Raw genomic sequence first — 26,070 nt, forward strand, 5'->3', positions numbered from 1 at the left:
CACTTCCATGGCAGGGAAAAACACTACGTTTTGCTGCCTATGTAGTCCCCTATTTATACAAATAGGAGTCATTCAGGATTCAGCCATGTTTTTGCTCGACCCAAGTTCTACAGTAGGCTAGGCCGTCTGCTTTTAATGGAAGTAGCCTAGCCTAGGACGTTAAACCATATTTTCACGTTATTTCTTGATAAGGTGTTTTCACGTTATTACATGAAAATATCATGAAATAACGTGATGTTATGTTAAATATATTGTAAAAATGTAATAACTTTGTTAAAATCAACACTGCGTTAAAACATTAGCTGAAATTTTAGTTCTAACAGCCACAGAAAACAGCACAGCGGGGTCACAGGGAGTCTCTTGACTCTGAAAAAAAGGGTGTTTTTCTTTCTATGTTAGACTTGCTGGGTAATCATAACCCCATCATTAAAAAAAGACTTGAACAATAAGCTAAAAATGAAAAATATACAAGTAAAACAATACAGAATGAAATACTTGAGTGCTTGGCTGCAATGGTCAAAGAGGAAATCATCCAGGAAGTTAAAACGAGCAAGCAGTTTTCAGTTATTGTTGATGAAACTAAAGATGTTCAGAAAAAAGAGCAAATGCCATTTGTTCTGAGATATTTTTACAACGGTGTGGTTCATGAAAGCTTTCTGGAGTTTGAAGTGGCAGAACACCTGGATGCCACCGCCTTAAGTGACAAGATTATATGCTTCCTTGAGAAACATGGGCTGGAGTACAAGAAAAACCTTGTGGGACAGGGCTACGATGGCACAGCAGTGAAGCGTGGGGCACATGCACATGCAGGGGTTACCGGTAGTTTGTCACCTTTTTCAACCCTCATGAGTTTGCAGGTATGTACAGTATATGAATGAGTAGGGGTGTACAAACTTTTGACTGGTACTGTATTTTACTGCGTGGTACGGGGTGATTAAGGCAGGCTTTGATGTTTGCTTTTCTGAGAAAGGGCTGGCGTCTAGAGCAGTATTGATGGAGCAGTATTGATCAGCCAGACTGTGACATCTGTAACATTTGCAAACTTGACACTATCCCAGTAAAGAAGGCATGTTACGAAAGTCCTGTGGAATATCAAGTCAAGTCAACTTTTTTGTCAAATATGCTCGACATACAGCACAGATGAAATATCAGTCCTCTCTGACCCACGGTGCAAACTGGCAATGCAATAAATAAAAATAGAATAATTGAAAAAAACAAACAATATAAACAGTATAAACACTCTAGATAGGAACTAGACATAGACTAAACACTCAAACAATATCTCATCTCATTATCTGTAGCCGCTTTATCCTGTTCTACAGGGTCGCAGGCAAGCTGGAGCCTATCCCAGCTGACTACAGGCGAAAGGCGGGGTACACCCTGGACAAGTCGCCAGGTCATCACAGGGCTGACACATAGACACAGACAACCATTCACACTCACATTCACACCTACGCTCAATTTAGAGTCACCAGTTAACCTAACCTGCATGTCTTTGGACTGTGGGGGAAACCGGAGCACCCAGAGGAAACCCACGCGGACACGGGGAGAACATGCAAACCCCACACAGAAAGGCCCTCGCCGGCCCCGGGGCTCGAACCCGGACCTTCTTGCTGTGAGGTGACAGCGCTAACCACTACACCACCGTGCCGCCCCTCAAACAATATAAACACTAGATAAGAACAAGACAGACTAAACACTCAAATAGACAATATCAACAGTATAAACACTCTAGATATGAACTAGACTAAACACTCATATACACACACACACACACACACACACACACACACATAGGTACAAATAACCAAACAGTCAAGGGCACTTGAGGTATAGCAGGTAAACATGAAACATGAAATAAGCAGTATAAACAAACTAGCAGCTGTTAAGGTGAGGTAGTGCGGAATAGTGCAAATGAGTGAGGTAAAGTGAGATGTGCGGTCCCTGAGTTCAGTGCGTTAATGAACGAGGTAAAGTGAGATGTGCGGTCCCTGAGTTCAGTGTGTTAATGAACGATGAGATGTATGTGTGTGTGTGTGTTGGGGGGGAAACTGTGAGGGTGACATGTCAGATGCTGAAGGGGGGGCAGGGGGGTGTGCGAGCAGAATCTGTGGCAGGGGGCAGAGGGGGGAGGAGGGGCAGAACAGGGAGGGAGTTGAGCCTCCTGACCGCCTGGTGAAAGAAACTGTTCTTGAGCCTGCTGGTTTTGGCCCGGAGACTCAAGAACAGTTTCTTTCATATGTTGCATTTCGTAGATGACCTCCCTGAACCCTACTTCTGTCAACCTGTATCCATCCATTATCTCTAGCCGCTTATCCTGTGCAGGGTCGCAGGCAAGCTGGAGCCTATCCCAGCTGACTGTGGGTGAGAGGCGGGGTACACCCTGGACAAGTCGCCAGGTCATCACAGGGCTGACACATAGACACAGACAACCATTCACACTTACGGTTGATTTAGAGCCACCAATTAACCTAATCTGCATGTCTTTGGACTGTAGGGGAAACCCACACAAACACGAGGAGAACATGCAAACTCCGCACAGAAAGGCCCTCGTCAGCCACTGGGCTCGAACCCAGAACCGTCTTGCTGTGAGGCGACAGTGCTAACCACTACACCACCGTGCCATCAACCTACGTATTTTATGAGACAGTTATTTTCTTACAAATAAGTGAAAATTGAGTCTATGTCCCATAGCAAAAAAAAAAAAAAAAACAACCAAACAAAAAAAATCAATGATCTTTTAATTTTGCCAAAATATGTATATACATGGCCGGCACGGTGGTGTAGTGGTTAGCGCTGTTGCCTCACAGCAAGAAGGTCCGGGTTCGAGCCCAGCGGCTGGCGAGGGCCTTTCTGTGTGGAGTTTGCATGTTCTCCCAGTGTCCGCGTGGGTTTCCTCCGGGTGCTCCGGTTTCCCCCACAGTCCAAAGACATGCAGGTTAGGTTAACTGGTGACTCTAAATTGAGCGTAGGTGTGAATGTGAGTGTGAATGGTTGTTTGTCTCTGTATCAGCCCTGCGATGACCTGGCGACTTGTCCAGGGTGTACCCCGCCTTTCGCCCGTAGTCAGCTGGGATAGGCTCCAGCTTGCCTGCGACCCTGTAGAACAGGATAAATGGCTACAGATAATGGATGGATGGATGTATATACAGGAATGTACATAGAAATGTAGCTAGTGAGTTGGAATAGCCATTTCACATTTGTTCAGCCATATCTAGCTAAGCAAGTAAAACAGAACTGTCCTTTTAAATTGAGCACAGCGTAATGAAATCAATAACAATAACAATATTAATTTAGAAAGAATGGTACATAGCTATTAGTGTTCAACGTCAGAATTCTTCGGATCATGAATATACAGTATATATGCGCAAAACACTGTTCAAATGTTTAAATATTTCAAAGCACATTCTAAGCTAGAAAGTGGACAACCTTTTCAGTTACCCAAACACCTGTGAGGGCACAACCTAACAAATCAAATAAGCGACTTTAGAAGTATGTGGTTGTTACTGCCAATAATATCAGCATCCCAAAAAGGATCCTGATAAGGAATGAAAAACAGGGTTCTCCAGAAAATCTGAAAAAAAAAAAAAGGTAGTAGGCGGCTCTGGAATTTGTGGTGGCAAAGCCGCTGCTGCGTGCCAAAGACACGCTAATACTAGAGGGGTCTGGGGGCATGCCCCCCCCAGAACATTTTTAAATTTACATGCCTTCTGGTGCATTCTCAGCTAATAAATTACTAACCATTTCCCTGTAAAATATTTGCAAAACGTGTCTGAAATTTCCCTCCAGATGTGTGTGTGTGTGCTTGGCTTTCTCAGTTACCCTCTGTAGTACGCTACCTGACTCTGTAACATAACTACAACCCCGATTCCAAAAAAGTTGGGACAAAGTACAAATTGTAAATAAAACCGGAATGCAATGATGTGGAAGTTTCAAAATTCCATATTTTATTCAGAATAGAACATAGATGACATATCAAATGTTTAAACTGAGAAAATGTATCATTTAAAGAGAAAAATTAGGTGATTTTAAATTTCATGACAACAACACATCTCAAAAAAGTTGGGACAAGGCCATGTTTCCCACTGTGAGACATCCCCTTTTCTCTTTACAACAGTCTGTAAACGTCTGGGGACTGAGGAGACAAGTTGCTCAAGTTTAGGGATAGGAATGTTAACCCATTCTTGTCTAATGTAGGATTCTAGTTGCTCAACTGTCTTTGGTCTTTTTTGTCGTATCTTCCGCTTTATGATGCGCCAAATGTTTTCTATGGGTGAAAGATCTGGACTGCAGGCTGGCCAGTTCAGTACCCGGACCCTTCTTCTACGCAGCCATGATGCTGTAATTGATGCAGTATGTGGTTTGGCATTGTCATGTTGGAAAATTCAAGGTCTTCCCTGAAAGAGACGTCGTCTGGATGGGAGCATATGTTGCTCTAGAACCTGGATATACCTTTCAGCATTGATGGTGTCTTTCCAAATGTGTAAGCTGCCCATGCCACACGCACTAATGCAACCCCATACCATCAGAGATGCAGGCTTCTGAACTGAGCGCTGAGAACAACTTGGGTCGTCCTTCTCCTCTTTAGTCCGAATGACACGGCGTCCCTGATTTCCATAAAGAACTTCAAATTTTGATTCGTCTGACTGCAGAACAGTTTTCCACTTTGCCACAGTCCATTTTAAATGAGCCTTGGCCCAGAGAAGACGTCTGCGCTTCTGGATCATGTTTAGATACGGCTTCTTCTTTGAACTATAGAGTTTTAGCTGGCAACGGCGGATGGCACGGTGAATTGTGTTCACAGATAATGTTCTCTGGAAATATTCCTGAGCCCATTTTGTGATTTCCAATACAGAAGCATGCCTGTATGTGATGCAGTGCCGTCTAAGGGCCCGAAGATCATGGGCACCCAGTATGGTTTTCCGGCCTTGACCCTTACGCACAGAGATACTTCCAGATTCTCTGAATCTTTTGATGATATTATGCACTGTTGATGATGATATGTTCAAACTCTTTGCAATTTTACACTGTCGAACTCCTTTCTGATATTGCTCCACTATTTGTCGGCACAGAATTAGGGGGATTGGTGATCCTCTTCCCATCTTTACTTCTGAGAGCCGCTGCCACTCCAAGATGCTCTTTTTATACCCAGTCATGTTAATGACCTATTGCCAATTGACCTAATGAGTTGCAATTTGGTCCTCCAGCTGTTCCTTTTTTGTACCTTTAACTTTTCCAGCCTCTTATTGCCCCTGTCCCAACTTTTTTGAGATGTGTTGCTGTCATGAAATTTCAAATGAGCCAATATTTGGCATGAAATTTCAAAATGTCTCACTTTCGACATTTGATATGTTGTCTATGTTCTATTGTGAATACAATATCAGTTTTTGAGATTTGTAAATTATTGCATTCCGTTTTTATTTACAATTTGTACTTTGTCCCAACTTTTTTGGAATCGGGGTTGTACTACATGGTGTAACATGACTACATAGGCTACAGTGTGGTTACGTGGTCGAACTCAGCCAATCAGAGTGCAAGAATCGATTAACAAATATGGCGTTGCTTCTGATCATGCTAGACCCGAATTGAAGACAATTTCGTGGTGAAATAATTGGATTTGCATCAAATTATGGGCAGCGGAGACGATATAAATCGCTTGAACATTGAAAGGCAAGTTTTTATTTTTTTGGGGGGGATCGAGTAGCCGGCACAGACTGTCTATATAGGTGAAGAAAACCGCCGGTCGCCGGCACTTGTGGATATAATAATAATAATAATAATAATAATACATCTGTTTTGTATAGCGCTTTTCATGGTATTCAAAGACGCTTTACAGGAGGTTCAAAAATACACACACACACACACACACACACACACACACACAGACAACAGATAAATAGGAAAGTGATCTGCAGGAAGGTGACGTGTCAAGTGTCATAGTCTTGAACAGGTGGGTTTTGAGATGGCGCTTGAAGGAAAGTAGTGTATCGGAATTACGGATGGCCAGGGGGAGGGAGTTCCAGAGGGTGGGGGGCAGCGATGGCAAAGGCTCTGTCTCCGAGGGTCCGGTACTTGGACGTGGTGATGGGAGTGAGGAGGTTGGCATCTGCAGAGCGTAGTCGGTGGGTGGGGGAGTGGCGATGGAGGAGATCAGTCAGGTACGAGGGTGCAAGGTTGTTGAGGGCCTTGTAGGTGATGAGGAGGATCTTGAAGTGTATGCGTTGTTTTATGGGAAGCCAGTGAAGTTGACGGAGGACATGAGTGATATGTTCTCTGAAGGGAGAGCGTATGAGCAGCCGGGCAGCAGAGTTTTGAACATATTGTAGTTTTTGAAGAACAGTAGAGGGAAGGCCATACAGGATGCTATTGCAGTAGTCGAGTCTGGAGGTGATAAAGGCATGAATTAATGTCTCTGCAGCTGGGGTGGAAAGAGTGGGTCGCAGGCGTGCAATGTTTTGTAGGTGGAAAAAGGATGTTTTGGTTACATGATTATTGTGTAATTTGAATGAGAGTGCAGGGTCCATGTAGATTCCAAGGTTTCTGACGAGGGGGGAGGGAATAACAGCGTGGCCATCGATACAGAGTGAGAAGTTCTGACAGGTGGGAAGGATGGATTTTGGGCCAAAGATGATGATCTCAGTTTTATTGCTGTTTAGTTTGAGAAAGTTGTGGTTCATCCAGGTTTTAATGTCAGTAAGGCAGCGAGTGAGGGTGGAGAGGATGGCAGGGGAGATGGATATCTCTGAAGAAAGCTTGTGTAACTACAATGACTCGGCAGTTTGGATCATTTTTGAGCTAAAGTAGTCAAAACATTTCTGGATTTTTTTTACTTCCCGTTCAGTACTGCTCAAGGCTGCAGGTAATGAAACCAGTACAGTACGTGTATAACATATGAATAGCACCCAGGATTCTTCCTTCCTCTTTGGCATACGATGGTGCAGGAATTGGAAACAAATGTCCTGATTTTCAACGCATTTTCTCTCAATACAAGCAACAGACCTATGTCACTCCATATTATAGACTACAGTGGAATACCATCCTGGTTTGAGATCAGAAACACTGACTGCAGTTGTGACTCCTGTGAAATGATGGTGAATGTTTCATCAATTAAGAGTTGGGAGCCAAACCATCTGGAGTAGCTACTTTCGCTATTGATTTATCGGCCATTTTATTCAGTCACTTCACTGCCAACAGATATGAACCAAATACCTAAAATGTAGGGCTGTAACAATATGCGTATCGAAATCGAAATTGCGATACGCAGAGCATTAATTTCTTTTAAGCGGTCGCCATTCTGGTTGCGACGCGGGGAGCGAATCTGTAAGCAAGCAGCTCATTGGCTGGCTAGGTGTGCCACAAGCCAATCACAATCACTTGACCGGAAAGGCATGCAGTGTTGCCAGATTGGGCGGGTTTAGGTGCTTTTTGGCTGGTTTTGAACATATTTTGGGGTGGAAAATGTTAGCAATATCTGGCAACACTGAAGGCATGTCTGCTTGGGCGGAAGCCTTCTGCGGCAGTTACATTTTGACACGCGAGCAATGTTTCACCATAAAAATTCCGTAATTTCCATCTGTTTTCCGCGATCACAGAAAATCATTGGCCCTATGAAAGTGAGACAGTGAGAGAGCCACCCCCCCCAAAAAAAAAATCTTAACGGATTTACACGATTTGGAAAAATGACTTTTTCAGAACCGAAAAAACAGAGCTTCCGGCTCAACAGTATTATTTAGAGAAATAAAACAGTCTTTGGATATACATTTGTTCATTTTTGCATACATATTACTCATTCTCTGCAGTGGTCTGAATTATTTGTTATTAAATAGTTAATGTAAGTAAGTAAATGTTAATAAGTCAAATTTACTACTTTAAAAATACATTTAAAAAAAATCGTGGGTGTATCGAATCATGGGTCAAAAATCGTGATACAAATCGAATCGTGAGTTGGGTGTATCGTTACAGCCCTACTAAAATGGTATCTCTGTAGCACTGAAAGAAGCTACCTGCAGTCAAAATCTGACCTTGCTTTGGTGCTTGTAAGGAGGCAATGAATGAATGAATGATCAACCGTTTTATTGCCTTCAATTTCATTACAGTAGCTTTTACCATAGCTGCTTTCACTCAACTACAACTGCAAAATCACCCTTACGATGAGCCATTGCTGTGAAATTCTTATAATTCTTATATTAGCTTGCTGCACCATCAGAGAAGTAATGTTCAAGCTTCAAATGTGGTCATAAAACATTTTATCAGTTCATGATAACTTCAGTAAACATATTGTTAACCCATTCACATCACATCACTAATTCATCACTAACAACAAAAAAACCTTTGCAACTAAATGAACCATCATCTTGAGCACCATCCATGTAGTAAACAATGACAAGATGCAAAGTAACCTGGGATGTATCCATCAGCATCGCCAGACCCATTTTACTGGGGCACGTGCCCCAGTATATATCTGCTGTGCCCCAGAAAAATTTCCTGATGACGTTTCAGAAACAGTAATGTCTTTGGCACTGCGGAATAACCGTATACAACCGACGCATCCAAATCACACACATTCGTCTCTATTAAATTGCTGTCGGTATACTCATCATACAATTAACACACATATATCACGTCAAACCACATGACTTGAGCTCCCCAATGGTGCTACTCACTAGTTGCTGTGATAAACGGCTTGCAATAAAATTAACATCAATGAATTCACGTCAAATTTAATCATATTCTGCATACAGCTCTGTGTCCATCTCTACCCGTTCTTGTTGGCGCAATACCTCACTAACTCCTGAGTTTACACGACAAACCATATATCAAAATAAGCAGCAGTCCCTACCATTTCGAATGGTATAAAGTATTCATCTGGGCCTTTTGCCTTTCTCAAGTAATTCTCTTTATCTACTTTTAGGACTTGTGTGAAAATCTGATGATGTTTTAGGTCATATTTATGCAGAAATATAGAAAATTCTAAAGGGTTCACAAACTTTCAAGCACCACTGTATGTGTCTCTGGTTCAGAAAAGACGTCATCATCATCTTCAGCTAATCCTGATGTCACTGGCTTCTGGTTCTTCAAGCACACAGGGGTCGAGTAACAATACGTATGATCTGTTTATTAACCTATTAAGTGTACTTTGTACATTTCTATCTACGCTCCTGTGCATTTTTTGGCAAAATGTCCAAGAAGTATAGATTGTTTTTTTTTTTTTTGTGTGTGTGTGTGCTATTTCATTGTAACGGGTTATAAGGGTTATAACGCAGGGCTCGAAATTCGCGGTGGTCCGGTCACCTGAGGCGACTTAATTTGTCATTTGGCGGGTAATTCCTGTCACTAGCCAGCCTGGCTGGCTAGTTGAAAATAAAAAATATACATGAAGCGAAGATTCAGACACACCGTCAACTAAAGCCGCCACATATTAAGCGCGTGCCATGCCTGTGTTAATCGATGTGTTTATCGGCAGGACAGAAAATACCGAAGAATTCCGAATCATATCGTGTACGAGTCAGGCTGTTGGTTTTTTCACTACTGCGCATGCATATAACGCATCTTGTTGAATATCGTGGTAATCACATGTAGTATTGGACCAGGTGGGTGGAGCACAGAAGCACTGCAGGCCAGAACTGAGTTCTCAATGAACTATTTGTTGCTAGCTTTTCAGCCTTTTATCACTTCCCAGCCGCGCACACGCACGCGGGGCGCGCGCGCGCACACACACACACACACACACACACACACACACACACACACACACACACACGTGTTCTGGTTGGGGAGAGCTCCCTTTCTCTGCTCTCCTCTCCTTTTAAAGGGCGCGGTCACTGGGGAAGACACACAAACACAGGTTAATCCCCATCAGGTGCAATGATTCCACCACTTACCTTCCCTGACTCCGCCCTCCATTCACAGACCGACGCTTGGCCACACCCCCGCTGCCACATCACGTTATCAAATTCAATAGATGTGGCCACATTATCACCCATTTAAACACGTGTTTTTGTTGTTGTTTACATCTACATCTGCCAAAGCTACGTTGCAATGCGGAATTTTCTGAAAGGTGTACAGAAACCGCCAGAGACGGGGATAAAGCGACCTCGGTCTGAAGAGGAGAAAAAGGCTGCCGATAAAGCGTACGAGAAGGAGAAACGACAAATGACTTATAAGCAAACGTGGGAGCAGGGTAGGCCTTGGCTGCAATACGATTTTTATGGAATAATTATTTTTTTTCAAGTTGATTCCTAGTCAATATGAAGCTCCTAATGCTTTCTCTCTCATAAATGGTTAAATACAGAAAGCATGCTGGACATATTTTGGGTGCTATAGTCATGATAGTAAGTAGATTTGTTTTCAATACTCATACACCAAGTTGCCAAGTTTTCCAATATATTATTATTTGTTGATATTATATTATGGTGCTCTGTGTTGTTCTCATTTACGTATTTAACAACAGTATTAAAATACTCGGGTCTTGAAATAAATGCACATTAGTCATGAACAATGGTAACTACTCTCTTTTGCGTTATTTTTGACAGAAGTAAAATCCATACATGAACAAATTTTGGCGAGTTGATTTTCTGTTTGGCGAGTTACTTTGGAAGGGAACTAGTCCGGCTGGCTGGTGAAAAAAAAAAAAGAATTTCTAGACCTGTAACACATACCCAGTTTTCACTTATGTGTAAGATGGAGTTGTTTGTCTTTATAAAATTTGGAGCTGGATTCAGCTGGACAGCAGTACAGCACCTGCCAAAAAAGTATTTTTATTTATTTATTTATTTATTATTATTATTTTTTTAATTCATCATTGAAATCATTACTGATAAGCCCATTTTGATTGCTGATTCTACATCAAAAATGACATAAATATACCGTTTTATCTTCATAGCATGGATACTTTGAGAGTTGTTAAGGAAAAAAGTGCTTCCAAAAGCAAAACACACATGGGCCAAATCTTGAAATGGCCTCTATTTTGTGACAAGTGAGAGCTGACTCAGAATTTTTTGGAGTTTTCAACTGATGGAAAAAAGAGTAACATCTAATGGCCCTTTTCCACTACCCTTTTTCAGCTCACTTCAGCTCGCTTCAGCCCGACACGGCTCGCGTTTCGACTACCAAAAACCAGCACGACTCAGCTCGTTTCAGCCCTGCTTAGCCCCTAAAACTCGCACCGTTTTGGAGTGGGGCTGAAGCGAGCCAAACCGTGCCGACTGAAGTTGGGGGCGTGAGCAGACACTCCCCTGTGCACTGATTGGTGAGGAGGCGTGTCCTCACATGCCCACACACGCCCCGCGAGCACGCTGGGATCTGTAAACACCGCAAACCCGGAAGGAGAATAATTATGAATTACGAGAATTTCTGAAGCCTTATGCGCCTCGCCTCATCTATACGCTCTTGCCAGTATCTGTTGGCGTTGTCGGTGACAACAAGCCACAGCACCAAGACCAGCAACACTAACGACTCCATGTCCTCCATGTTTATTGTTTACTATTCGGGTCGTGAGACTACCGCTGAAAAGCTCACTGAATCAGTGACATATAGAGCATCGCGGAGCGCAAGGCTCGTCGTATGCCCTTCAAATAATGCGCGCAGTAGGCTATTGATGTTTTATTATGAGCCATGTACAGTATGTCGCCTAATGTTTTTTTGTTTCTGAGTTACATGTTCGTTTGAAGGACTTAATGTACAAAATAACATAGTTGCACCCCGTAGTGTTGAAATTGGTAAACACAGTGCATTCAGTGAGGTTTGCACCGCCCTCCTTTTATTTCTGACTCTTCCTGTCACCACTCTGAGCGCTCATTCGTATGCCCTTCAAATAATGTGCGCAGTATAGGCTATTGATGTTTTATTATGAGCCATGTACAGTATCCTAATGTTTTTTGTTTCTGAGTTACATGTTCGTTTGAAGGACTAGATGTACTAAATAACATAGTTGCACCCGGTAGTGTTGAAATTGGTAAACACCGCAGTTGCGGACATTTTGTAGCCTAAAATGATGTTATGATAAGCTTTAATAAAGGGCCCGGTCATTTGCCCCGCCCCCGGCCCGGCTCTGACTTGTTCCGCCACTGTCACTGATGTCACTGTTTGCGCTGCTTAACGACATCACGTGACGTCCACCCACTTTCGCTAACTCCACCCAATGTGTCCACCCACTTCCAGCCAGCACGGTTCAGCGCGGTTGTAGTCGAAATGCAACTCCAACAGCCCCGCTCGGCTCGACTCAGCTCGACTCGGCACGGCACGGCTCAGCCGCGTTTGTAGTGGAAAAGCGGCATATGATGGAGCGGTGGAAAAGTCCTCTGCCACCGTTTGATTTGACATGCAATCACCCTGTTTCTTATTGTCTTACCTTTTGCAAAATCCTACCTCAAATACATGTGTATGAGGGGAAAAGTGAACTTAAAGGTCGTAGGCAATGGTCGGAAGTGAAACATAGAATATCAACTTTATTGTCTAGAAGAATGACTCAAAAAGCGAATTCAATCTTCCTAGTGTCTAATTTTCACCCTAAAATTGAATAAAACAGTTAAAATATACTGTTTTGCTCAATTTCCGAAGGTTTGTTTACATCTCACTTATGCGCACTTTTACCGCCAGGGGGCCGCCGTCGTGACGTCATTTAAGCGAAAGAGACTGGGAGCAGCTCTGTGTTTACTTGCGAACCGAGCACTAGAGCCCTGCACTCCTGCGGGAGTCCCACGGGACTCACGGGACCCACCGCAAAGCAGTGTGGCGCGGGACAAATTTTGAAAGCTCATTGCAGGCGTGGGCGGGACCGGAAGTGCACATATGCGCGCGCAGGCGGGAGCGGGAGTGCACATATGCGGCGCGGGCGGGAGCAGTGATAAGCTGCAGTCCCGCTAACTAAAAACGTGTTTGAAATAAAATTTATAAATTATTAATTTATGTCTATCATATATAATTTGTGGTGGATATTTTATTTGGCATTAATAAAAACATTTTAAGATGCCTAAATTTGCAGAGAGTCAGATTGCCAGATTGAGTGAGGAATGGCATCTTAAATTTGCCATTGATCACCCTAACGGGAAATCCTTTGATCACTCTAATGACTCGCCGTTCACACCCAGCCTCCAGTGACCCACACTAACATGATGCCTCAATGACACCTTAGATGAGCTGGTCATCAGAATTATGATTCTGATTCTGATTCAGGAGAGGATAAATATCTCTCATTCGTTTCTCGATTCTTTTCCTCTTCCGTGTTTGAGATCTCCGATCATGGCAGAAGAGCAGAGCTCCTTTACTGAATCTCACAGTGCTTCAAAAGTAAGTGCTGGTTTAAAAAGAGGTACATTTACCGTTAAAAAGTCAAGAGTCCTGAAATCAGACATTTGGAAGTCGTTCTCACTCGTGTACGACGCGGATGGAAATCAGCTGCCCTTTGCTTGCTGTGATAAGTGCCAAAAGGTTCTGACATACTCCGAGATTGATGATTATCTGAAAGTGAAACTCATTGGATCCGAATCACACCAATCTAAAGATATCCTGCTGTGGTGGAAAAATCACTGCTATGACTTTCCCACACTTGCCAAACTGGCACGGCATGTACTGGCCATTCCAGGTTCCAGCGCACCATCCGAGCGCGCGTTCAGCATATGTGGTCGCATACTGGAGGAAAGGCGCAGTATGTTGAAGCCCTCAACAGTGAACAATTTGCTGTTTCTCCATAGCTGTTCAAAGAACCCGATATCCTAAGCAATAGGCTTAGTTGTTTCGTTTACCTGCGTTTGATTTTCTCGTTTTTCTTATTCATATTCAAACAAGGTCAGCTATGTTATATTGAGTTTAACACTTGCACGGAGGCTCAAGCCCAAATAGTTTTAGAAATGTGCAACCATAGCCCTATAATGTCTACAGTAGCCTATACTGTCGATTTTTTGTTGTTGTAGGCTAGGACTGTGTTTTGTTATAACATTTATATATGCTATGCTTATAGGGTATTCTATAGGATATTCTAGTTAGAAATGCTTAACAAATGTAAACTGGGTTAGCCTAATGTTTTGTATGGCTGAACAATAAATATACCAAATTTCCACTTGGAATTACGTGCTCGCCTGTCTTTTATTATTATTATTATTATTTTTATTATTAGTGCTGTAAAAATGTCACGTTATTATCGCGTTAACTTGACTCAATTTTAACGGCGATAATTTTTTTTATTGCGAGATTAACGCTCTGTGACATGAGGTAGGTTTTTCATAAGCTTTTGAAACTAGTAGAGATGGGATTTATGGCTCTTTGATGGGATCCGCATCTTTGTGATCCGTTCTTTGAAAAGAGCCGTTCAGAAGACTGGCTCATTTGGCTCTTTTTAAATATTTATTCAGTTTTAAGAAGACAGCGTCTGTAAACTCAATGCTATCCCAGAAATCCTTCCTGTAATATGCAAATTTGGCCGCCTCTGATTGGACAGCGCGACGCATCAACAGGCAGAAAAAGTGTAAAAGTACGAAATGTGTTAAGTGAGATGAAACAGTAAAGATCAGATTCAATGCAATATTTATCAACGAACAACTTAAAGTTAATATAATAGTGTACTTTATATTATAATCAAGCATGTCAAGCTTACCGTCACTGTGTAACCTGTCTCTCTGATTAGAGTTGTAGACTAACTCAAGCAGTAAATCACTTCACTGAGTGAAGTGGAAGAAGAGTGAAGTTCACTCCTCTTGCTAGCTCTGCTTTGCAATAAAAAAAAAAAATACCATTGGTACAAAGCAAGCCCATTCACTTTTTTATGCTGATCAGAGAATTACAATGGTTTCTCATGTGATAAAAATGTGCGATTCGTGATTAAATATTTTAATCACTTGACAGCACTAATTATTATTATTAGAGACACTACATGCTGAATTCAGAAACAAGGTAAATAATAACAAACGTGAACGTGAGCTGTAGATATTTATGCTCAAATCCACTCAAAGTAGGGGGCGGGGCACCATCACGCTGTGTCAAGACAAGAACTTTTCTGAGAAATAACGCGAACGTCTGCATCATGCGGGATTTGCGGGCAGGAGCGGGACAAAATATGGCAGGCGCGGGCAGGAGCGGGACTGAAAATCATAATTTTTTTGTGGGCGCTGGCGGGAGCGGGACTGAAAATCATAATTCTTTGCGGGCGCGGGCGGGAGCGTGACTGCACAATGCGGGCGCGGGACGGAAAAATCCGACCCGCGCAGACCTCTACCGAGCACACATGTATGGACTTTGGTCGTGAGAGGTTGTGTAAAATGTCTGAAAGCGATAGCAATTTTGAAGTAGGAACTCTCCAAATTAAATATTGAGAGGTGAAACCATATATGTATGAACTTATGGCCGTTGCGAAGCAGTCGGTGAATGTGGCTCACTGGTTTGACCGTGCGGCCTCGGATTCGGACAGCGACTCGGCCGACTCTGATCGCGGTGACCCCGGACCTCAACAAGACCCGCGCCCAAACGATTTATCCTGGTAGTTATGATAAATTCCTACTTTCGTTGTAATACTAAATAAGAGCCCTTTTGAATAATAATTAAACCACCCTCCCTAGTGGATATAGGGAACGATTACTGGACAGTGCGCCGGTAGGCCACATTAGCCTGCCATCCGCGGCATTATACTACTTATAGCCGACTCTAAGCGAGGAAATATCCCTTTGTCTCATTTCCACAATGACTGTACAGGATCCCTCAGGCTTCTTGACTTGTCAATTGCAAGCAAAAGTAAAAATGTTTACCTCCAATCTTCTCCTTTTTGCTTGAGCATTGCTGCTCCGTTTCTTCTTTGACTGCTTGATTTTATTTCACGCACACAATCCACTCTCTCTGCCTCTTCTCTTCTTTCAGAAAAAAACAGCCCTCTGGCTTCACACGCACAATCCACTCTCTCCGCCTCATCTCCTCTTCTGGAAAAAGCCAACCCACTTGCTCCGCCTCTTCTCCTTTTTTGGAAAAAGCCACCCCGCTCGCGTCGCCTCTTCTCCTCTTTTGGAAAAAGCCAACCCTCTCGGTCCGCCTCTTCTCCTCTTTTAGAAAAAGCCAATGCACTCTCTCTAGGGGTGTTCACACGGCAACTTTTACTCCGGTGTAGCACCGGGGCTGCCCCGGTAGAGCGTTCACACGGTACAAAGTTATACCGGTGTAGCCCCTGAAAGCTGCTTAAACCGGTGCAAATCTAACCCTGCTCGGGAGGTGGTTTAAGAAATTTACTCCGGAGTAAATGCTAGTTTGCGGGGCAGCACCGATATAAAATGGGACGTCTGAACGCTTCAGGGGTAGACTCGCTACGTGTGAGGGGAGTTGATTACATACGGGCATTGCATAATTTGCATCCTGGTATTTTGCGCTTCCAAAATGGCGAATATCAACAACAACAGAACTGTGTGTCTTCCAGTGTTGCCAGATTGGGCGGTTTTAAGTGCATTTTGGCAGATTTGAACATATTTTGGGCTGGAAAACGTCAGCAGTATCTGGCAACACTGGTGTCTTCATCCACGTTGTTTTCCTGGCGCTTGGTGATGCCATGACAACCGGGAAAAGGAAGTACATTTTCACGCATGCGCATATTTCATTTCCGCATTATTACTACCGTATAGCACGGTCGCAAAAACTGCCGTGTGAATGCAAGTGGGGCTGCACCGGTGCTAACACGCTTCTCTCTAGTAAGCAGGGTTGTGACGTGTGAACGCTCCACAAAATTTACACCGGTGTAAGATATATCGCAACAAAATACATCGGTGCAGCATCGATGCAAATATGTGCCATGTGAACACCCCTTCTGCCTCTTTTCCTCTCTTGGAAAAAGGTAAAAACTTCTTCCTGAACCGGTCCCGTTGTTACAGTTCACTGCACAACAATAAGGCATGTTTTTTCTTTGGAAATTCCCGAACGCACGTCTGCACTCAAGCCGAACGGTAATGCAAGTAAACGGAAGTGGACTCAACTCAGGCGGTTTGTTTATCTTGAATGACGTCACACGCCGAGCGGTCACGAAAATCGCCGAACAGAAATTCACCGCGATCCGCACTAACTTATTTTAATTATTACTTATTAACAATACTTCTTGGGACCAGAAGAAAATTACAGAGGGTTTTTTAACATATAAAGTTTCAAATGTGCATCATTTGAAAACGGTTGCCTATGAGCTTTAAGGTTCTCCCTTGCTTATGACACACAGAATGCGTCTTGGTTGCATCTAAAAACAAGCACAATACAGCTTAGTGCATTAGTGCACAAGTGTCTAAAACTGTGTTCAAAGGCCATTTGGCCCATATGTGTGTGTGTGTGTGTGTGTGTGTGTGTGTGTTTGCTTGTACTGTGCAACTGCAAGTGAAGGATGAAAGGCAAGCCTGCCAGGCCTGCACATTCATCTGTGAGGAGGCTGAAACAGTTAATTACATTTACCACACACACACACACACACACACACACACACACACACACACACACACACACACACACAAAAGTCTGAATATTCTGCATCTGTATCATAGCTGTGAATCCCAAAGCCTCATGTGCATTCTACATTGCCATTAGAGCAAGTAAAGCCTTCAGTGCTAGTTGCCCTGGCAACCTCATCAGCTCTTTTCTATTGGTTAGTCCCACAGCGAATCAGAATGCGAACTGATTATGTCATATAAAAACAGCATGGTGCAGTAAAAACAGTCTGAGGGCGCCCTGCTGTGACTCGTGAGAGGCAAGCGCGAGTCATTTGAGCCGTCGGTTGACTTAAAAATCAGGTTTTTTTTTTTTTTTCTGTACAAATCAATAAGTGTTTTGTAAAGGGTGAGTTAAGACCTTCTTTACAATAAGAGGATACATGCAAGATCAAATGATACCCAAGACACATCATTTGACTAGAGAAATTCAGACTTTATGTTAAATTGACTGTATTAACCTTATTTATCACACGTTGTTAACCAAGACATTATCGTCATGCTGAATGACCTTCGCTAATGCGGCAAAACAAACAGCAGTGAAGACCTTGATACTGTCACTCAAACGGTGCTGCAATTGACAGACTGTCATGCTCTGCTATTGAGCATAGGCTACTCGGTTTATCCTGTGTGTCTCAGTCGCTCAACATTTTCATCAGGTGGCTGATTTTTATGTCAGTAAGAATAATGTAACAAAACCTCACCTCGAAGGAGCATTCTCAGTTCAAAATGACTATTCCGAAAGACTTTCCAGGGAAGTTGTTTCCTCTCATCCCTCCACTGAAATGGAGATCAGCAAAGATAAGACAGACAGGTAAAATGACATCATTTAAAGCTTTTTTTGTGTATTCTTTATGTATTTCATATTCTTTATTCCGTTGTTCCTGTCTTCATATATTGTGTGTAAAATGATTACAAAGTGAGATTTTGTGCTTTATACTGTTATACTTTCCATTATTTTATACTGTATGTTTTTTACTGTCATTGTCATTACACAGACATCACTCTCTTCCAGTCTGTCTCGGTCTCACTATTGCTTTTGTGATGACACGATATTATGTGATCTGCTTTTTCCAGCATTACATCATCAATCCATTTTTGTCAGTATTAACCTATCTCTTGAACAGTGAAGTCACTTTGATGACTGAGCTTTTCGTGAATATTATGCATGCGTTCGCTGACCACACATCTCTGGATGAATCACAGATACATAATAAACATTGCTGACTCAGTAAGATAAGGGATACAGTACATCTGATTCATCGAGACTGGCACTCGGTTTGTAAAAGTGACCCTGTCATGTGTTACAGTTTGTCATCTAGATAAGTAAATTGTCAAAATCACATATTTCTTTGGCTTCTAGCAGGTGACGCAGCATGGCCCGCAGGGCTGCCTATACTACTGTACAATATAGTTTAAACTTTAGTCTAATTGTACAACCCCGATTCCAAAAAAGTCGGGACAAAGTACAAATTGTAAATAAAAACGGAATGCAATGATGTGGAAGTTTCAAAATTCCATATTTTATTCAGGATAGAACATAGATGACATATCAAATGTTTAAACTGAGAAAATGTATCATTTAAAGAGAAAAATTAGATGATTTTAAATTTCATGACAACAACACATCTCAAAAAAGTTGGGACAAGGCCATGTTTACCACTGTGAGACATCCCCTTTTCTCTTTACAACAGTCTGTAAACGTCTGGGGACTGAGGAGACAAGTTGCTCAAGTTTAGGGATAGGAATGTTAACCCATTCTTGTCTACTGTAGGATTCTAGTTGCTCGACCGTCTTAGGTCTTTTTTGTCGTATCTTCCGTTTTATGATGCGCCAGATGTTTTCTATGGATCTGGACTGCAGGCTGGCCAGTTCAGTACCCGGACCCTTCTTCTACGCAGCCATGATGCTGTAATTGATGCAGTATGTGGTTTGGCATTGTCATGTTGGAAAATGCAAGGTCTTCCCTGAAAGAGACGTCGTCTGGATGGGAGCATATGTTGCTCTAGAACCTGGATATACCTTTCAGCATTGATGGTGTCTTTCCAGATGTGTAAGCTGCCCATGCCACACGCACTAATGCAACCCCATACCATCAGAGATGCAGGCTTCTGAACTGAGCGCTGATAACAACTTGGGCTGTCCTTCTCCCCTTTAGTCCAAATGACACGGCGTCCCTGATTTCCATAAAGAACTTCAAATTTTGATTCGTCTGACCACAGAACAGTTTTCCACTTTGCCACAGTCCATTTTAAATGAGCCTTGGCCCAGAGAAGACGTCTGCACTTCTGGATCATGTTTAGATACGGCTTCTTCTTTGAACTATAGAATTTTAGCTGGCAACGGCAGATGGCACGGTGAATTGTGTTCACAGATAATGTTCTCTGGAAATACTCCTGAGCCCATTTTGTGATTTCCAATACAGAAGCATGCCTGTATGTGATGCAGTGCCGTCTAAGGGCTCGAAGATCACGGGCACCCAGTATGGTTTTCCGGCCTTGACCCTTACGCACAGAGATTGATGATATTATGCACTGTAGATGATGATATGTTCAAACTCTGCAATTTTACACTGTCGAACTCCTTTCTGATATTGCTCCACTATTTGTCGGCGCAGAATTAGGGGGATTGGTGATCCTCTTCCCATCTTTACTTCTGAGAGCCGCTGCCACTCCAAGATGCTCTTTTTATACCCAGTCATGTTAATGACCTATTGCCAATTGACCTAATGAGTTGCAATTTGGTCCTCCAGCTGTTCCTTTTTTGTATCTTTAACTTTTCCAGCCTCTTATTGCCCCTGTCCCAACTTTTTTGAGATGTGTCGCTGTCATGAAATTTCAAATGAGCCAATATTTGGCATGAAATTTCAAAATGTCTCACTTTTGACATTTGATATGTTGTCTATGTTCTATTGTGAATACAATATCAGTTTTTGAGATTTGTAAATTATTGCATTCTGGTTTTATTTACAATTTGTACTTTGTCCCAACTTTTTGGAATCGGGGTTGTAATATTCCTATAAAGGAAGTTTGAAGTTCAGATATACTGTATTATAATGGATTGTCAGAGTACCATTACATGTCGGACCCCTTCAACAGACAGCAATTGGGACATCTGAAGTCATTTTGGTGGCATTTATGAATTAGAAATTGATTGATTTGTTTTTTATGGTACATTTTATTTCATTTACAGAGTGGCGTCTACTTGTGGCACTTTTTTTTTTAAATCAATTGCCTTTTTTTAAAGCAGAAAAAAGTTCTGTGGATTAAGCATCACTTTCCTTCTTGATATACATACGTCTCAAATCTTCTGCTCAGTTCAAGTTTACATGAGCTTTTCGCTTTGGTACTAGTTAGTCATATTGCCTCTTTACAGTAGCTCATTACAGAGGGAGGAAATAAACCCCAGAGTGAGCTGACTAATGTAGTTACTTTCACAATGAATAACAGCATTACTTATAATACCGATCAAAAGTTTGGTCACGCCTACTTTTTCTACATTGTAGAAGAATACTGAAGACATCAGAACTATGAAATAACATATGGAACATATATGGAGTTACGTGGTAAACAAAATAATATGTTTCATATTTTAGATTCCTCAAAGTACCCACTGTTTACCTTGATGACGCTTTGCACACTATTGGCATTATCTTAACCAGCTCCATGAGGTCGTCACCTGGAACCCTTTTCAATTAACAAATGTGCCTCGACAAAAAAGTTAATTAGTCCAATTTCTTGCCGCCTTAATGCGTTTGAGATCAAACAGTAAATAATAATAAAAATACAGTAAATAGTCCTATTCCACAACTGTAGTCATCCAAGTTACATCAAGAACCGTTCAACTAAGTAAAGAGAAACAACATCGATTATTACTTTAAGACATGAAGTGACTTTTAATGAATAAAAATAAAGAAAAAAAACACCCACTGAATTAGAAGGTTTGCAAACTTTTGCCTGGTAATGTATCTGTTACTGTCATTACAATAGTGTACTGAATACCGTCAGTGATGCAGCTCTGGTAGCTAAGGTAGCGTTCTTGATTTGTGCAAGTCATTCCACCTGAGATGAGAACCAGTGGAGACGGAGAGAAGGATGTTGAGGGGAAGGATACAGGATACAGAGTCAGCCATCGTCTGTAAGTGGATGTACAGGACAGGAAGAGATGAGTCAGTACAGTAATGCACAGCCACAAAGTAATCAACAGAGCGAAATGGAAAGTATGACAAAAGCAAGAGCCATGTCTGTGTCTGTCTGAATTCCGACTACACTTATCGTCATGTGGAATCATAATGCGTGCGTGGAATGGGTGTTATTTAATCGCATTTTTCATATTCTAATTTGTTTGTCGGTATTTTATTAATTCGACAATGTTTTGGTTATTTTAATAAGCTATCCAAGCAGTCATTTGCTGAGTGTTGCGGTTGATACTTTTATCCATGAAACAATTAGTTCTCAAGATAAGCAATGTCTCTGATTAAAGTATTTTCTTCTCAGATGTACTTTGTATGAAAAAATCAAACAAACAAACAAACTTTGTGGTCTTTAATGAATTTCAGTGAATTAAGTAATAGTGTAATGTTCGAGCATCTATTATTAGCCTTGAAAGGCATAGGGTATTTGATTTGAGTGTATTTCCAGCCCAAGACATACATTTCAGTGTGACTTATGAGTACATCAAGCTGTTAGACAGTGGCACTGGATATATAGTTGTGGTCAGAAGTTTACATACAGTGACATTCATGTCATCTTGGATATGAATGTCATGGCAATATTTGGGCTTTCAGTAATTTCTTTGAACTGTTCTTTTTCTGTGGTAGAATGTACAACATACATCTTTAAGAATAATAAAAAAAAAACCACTAGAATTTGGTGCACAAGTTTTAATTTTATTTGGGTTTTCTGAAATCAACACAGGGTCAAAATTATACATACAGGGTCAAAAATATACTGTACATACAGCACACCTAATATTTGGGTAAAATGTCTCTTTGCAAGAGTCTCCTTGACCAAACATTTTTGTTTACCATGAACAAACTTCTGGCAGAATTCTGGTTAGATATTTCACGACTCTTCATGGTAGAACTGGTAGAGTTCAATTAAATTTGTTTTTTTTTTTCTTTTCTTGGCATGGACTCGACTTATAAGCACAGTCCATATATTTTCAATAGGGTTGAGGTCAGGACTTGTTTTAACCTTAATGTTAGCCTGCTTTATCCTCCACAACCAGCTCTGATGCGTGTTTGGGTTCATTGTCCTGTTGTAACGCCCAAGTCGTGTTCAAGTTTCTGATGGTTTATGCTGAAGAATTCTGAGGTAGTCCTCCTTCTTCATTATTCCATCCACTTTGTGCAATGAACCAGTTCCACTGGCAGCAAAACAGCCCCAGAGCATGATGATCCTACCACCATCACCAGTTGGTACAGTGTCCCTCTGTACATGGTGGTCATTCTGGCCAAACAACTCAATCTTTGTCTCATCTGACCATACAGCTTTTCTCCAGAAGGCTTTTTCTTTGTCTGTGTGGTCAGCTTCAAACTTTAGTTAAGCTTGAAGGTGTCAATTTTGGAGCAGGGGGTTATTTCTTGGATAGCAGCCTCTTAGTCTATGGTGAGCTGAACTGTAGACAGTGATCCATCAGCTTCCAGTTCATGGCAGGGCTGTGCCATGGTGGTTCCCAGGTTGTTCCTGACCATCCAAACCAATTTCCTTTCAGCTGAGGGTGACAGTTTGGGTTTTCTTGAAGCAAAGTGGCTTGGCAAAGTGACCACACCTCCCAATAACTTGGATACAATTGTTTGAACTGATCTTGGAATTTGCAGTTGTTTAGAAATGGCTCCAAGAGACATTCCGGAGTTGTGTATATCTGCGATCCTCTTTCTCAGATCTGCACTGAGCTCCTTGGACTTTCCCATTTTACTGTGTGTTGGTCAAAAGGAGTGCTGTAAACAAATTGTTTTTATGAAGGCACAGAGAAGCTACCAGCTGTAGTCAATCATGATCACTAACAGGAAGTTAAGAGACCTCGGCCCTGGCAAGATAAGAGACATTTTGGAAGTTTCAGCACCTCTGGATTAATAATCTGAGTGTATGTAAAATTTTGACCCTGTATGTATAATTTTGACCTGTGTTGATTTCAGGAAACCCAAAGAAAATTAAAAGTTGTGCACCAAATTCTGTTTTTTTTTAATTAAAGATGTATGCTGTACATTCTGCCACAGTAAAAGAACAGTTCAAAGAAATTACTGAAAGCCCAAATATTGCCATGACATTCATATCCAAGATGGCATTCATGCCACTGTATGTAAACTTCTGACCACAACCGTAATGCTGCTTTTCACTGAAGCCGATATCATTCAAGGTCAAGGTTTTCAGCAACCCCCCCCCCGAAATATCCAAGTATTGTGTTAAATCCATAGTTATGTTTGAACACTGATGTGCACAGTTTTGGTATTAGATCCTCATTGCGTGTGCTTAACTCGTAGCCGTTATATCATCTACAGCCAATAGGCTCCTGGTACACTCTTCTGTTCTGCTTTTGTTTTGTGGCCATGGAGAAAGGTACAGAAGTTTTATACTGAAATAATTTGTAGTTCTGTACCGTTTAGTGCAAAACAAATGTGTGCAAAGGAAATAAAACACAGTCTGGAGCTTTATATTGTAGTGTACATGCAACTTGTGTGTGTGAGAACACTGTGCGAGTGTTTTGTCAGCGTAAAGGAGATCAGAATGGCCTTTTAACAGGAAACCACAGAGGGTGTGAGTAATTTAGAGAGAGCAGGACCAGTCGAAGTGTGAGGAAAGCGGAGGCTGCTAAAGCTTGTGCATGCATGTGTGTGTGGCCTTTTTAATGCACTCATCTGGTGCACATTTGACCTTTTGGTCAGTTGTGTGACTTCACTACTACACAATAAGATGTTTATTTGTGCAGGTGAACCTGTAGGCTTTAAGTTGAAGTCTTGCCTGATTTGTTTGCTTTTTTTTTTTTTACTTTTACATTTGGATACCATACTGAAATGTTCCTAACTGTTGATACTAGTATGCTGAAACTTAAAACCTAAAACAGATACGTACTTGACTAGATGTGTACGGTATGATTGTAGATTGTATAACAGTGAAGTAGTTTCTGAAGCAGTTTAAAAAAAAAAGGAAAAGGGAATCTGAAAGTTCTCACAGTAACAGAAGTGAAATTAACAGGTGTTCTCTGCTTACCAGATTCTGTTCTCTATATGCCACCTCAACATGCGAGTGTTAAATAATATCATCCTCTACAAACCACACGGAGCTATTTACTGTTCGCAGGTGCATGTACTGTTGCAGTTATAACTGACCACATGTAAATGCTTGTCCACTGGGGAAAGTTGGAGTTTCTATTTCAGCATAATCTGTACCTGTAACTGTAAACGTGTCTGACATCTGTACAGCCACGAGTCGTATATCAGTAGTGATTTAAGACCAGTAGGTCATTCAATGATACATGCACAAAGCATAGTTTTTCAATTGAGGATTTTTTTTTTGCCATCCCATGCATGATTTCTATCTCATCTCATCTCATCTCATTATCTCTAGCCGCTTTATCCTGTTCTACAGGGTCACAGGCAAGCTGGAGCCTATCCCAGCTGACTACGGGCGAAAGGCGGGGTACACCCTGGACAAGTCGCCAGGTCATCACAGGGCTGACACATAGACACAGACAACCATTCACACTCACATTCACACCTACGGTCAATTTAGAGTCACCAGTTAACCTAACCTGCATGTCTTTGGACTGTGGGGGAAACCGGAGCACCCGGAGGAAACCCACGCGGACACGGGGAGAACATGCAAACTCCGCACAGAAAGGCCCTCGCCAGCCCCGGGGCTCGAACCCGAACCTTCTTGCTGTGAGGCGACAGCGCTAACCACTACACCACCGTGCCGCCCGCATGATTTCTATGTGGTTCTTAAAACAAATAAACAAACAACAACAACAACAACAAAAAGTTTTACACATAATCTATAGCGGTTTCTTGCGTGGGTATATTGTTCAAACAAACAGCGTATCAAAGTTAATTAAATGGGCACTGGACTGCCATGTCAGTGATTCGGGCTCAGGGATGAACAGCCATTAATTCACACAGTGGGGTTCCATGTGACTGACGAAACCCAAAACAGTCCTTTGGTTACGACACTGCTAGACAGCATTAGGTGTGTATAGCACTCTTTCAGCTCAGGGAATGAGGAACTGGGAGACAGACTTGACAACTCAAGGTGCACTTTATTTTTAGTTTAGAGACTACTTTTCAGTGACTTTATTATTATTTTTTCTCTAATTTTCACACACATGACACTGGGTAGCTCATCTTTCTGTCTCTCTCTCTCTCTGATTACTGGCTTCTCTCTGAAAGAACACAAAAGACTCAAGTAAATTGCAAGCAAACAAACACGTGCAACTCATCATGCATTACCTGCCGATTCTACCTGACTCCTCACCGTCCACAGCTGATGCTCGACCATGCCCCATGCTGCGGCTCTGTGAAATAACATGGTTGTTCATTGTAATCATTTAAATTCCCCGGCTACAGGATTTCAAATCATTTGTCAAAGGTTATGCATCACAAACTATAATTTAATTATAAATAAAGGCTACAAAAACACTT

At 41.9% G+C, this 26,070-nt stretch overlaps 1 protein-coding gene across 3 annotated transcripts in view; it reads left to right on the plus strand.

Moving 5' to 3' along the window:
• Positions 1-26,070, plus strand: part of atp8b2 (ATPase phospholipid transporting 8B2) — a 173,593-nt gene that overhangs the window by 26,506 nt on the left and 121,017 nt on the right. For 2 of the 3 annotated variants that reach the window (XM_060921498.1, XM_060921499.1), the window contains exon 1: positions 18,149-18,246. The exons of the other annotated variant lie outside the window; for it this stretch is intronic. In XM_060921498.1, the coding sequence (XP_060777481.1) occupies positions 18,162-18,246 (85 nt within the window). In that variant the 5' untranslated portion in view covers positions 18,149-18,161. Of the gene's footprint in view, positions 1-18,148; positions 18,247-26,070 lie in introns of those variants that run through there. 3 annotated transcript variants of the gene reach the window in all.

Source organism: Neoarius graeffei, chromosome 5 (genome assembly GCF_027579695.1).
Source record: "Neoarius graeffei isolate fNeoGra1 chromosome 5, fNeoGra1.pri, whole genome shotgun sequence".
Taxonomy (NCBI): domain Eukaryota; kingdom Metazoa; phylum Chordata; class Actinopteri; order Siluriformes; family Ariidae; genus Neoarius; species Neoarius graeffei.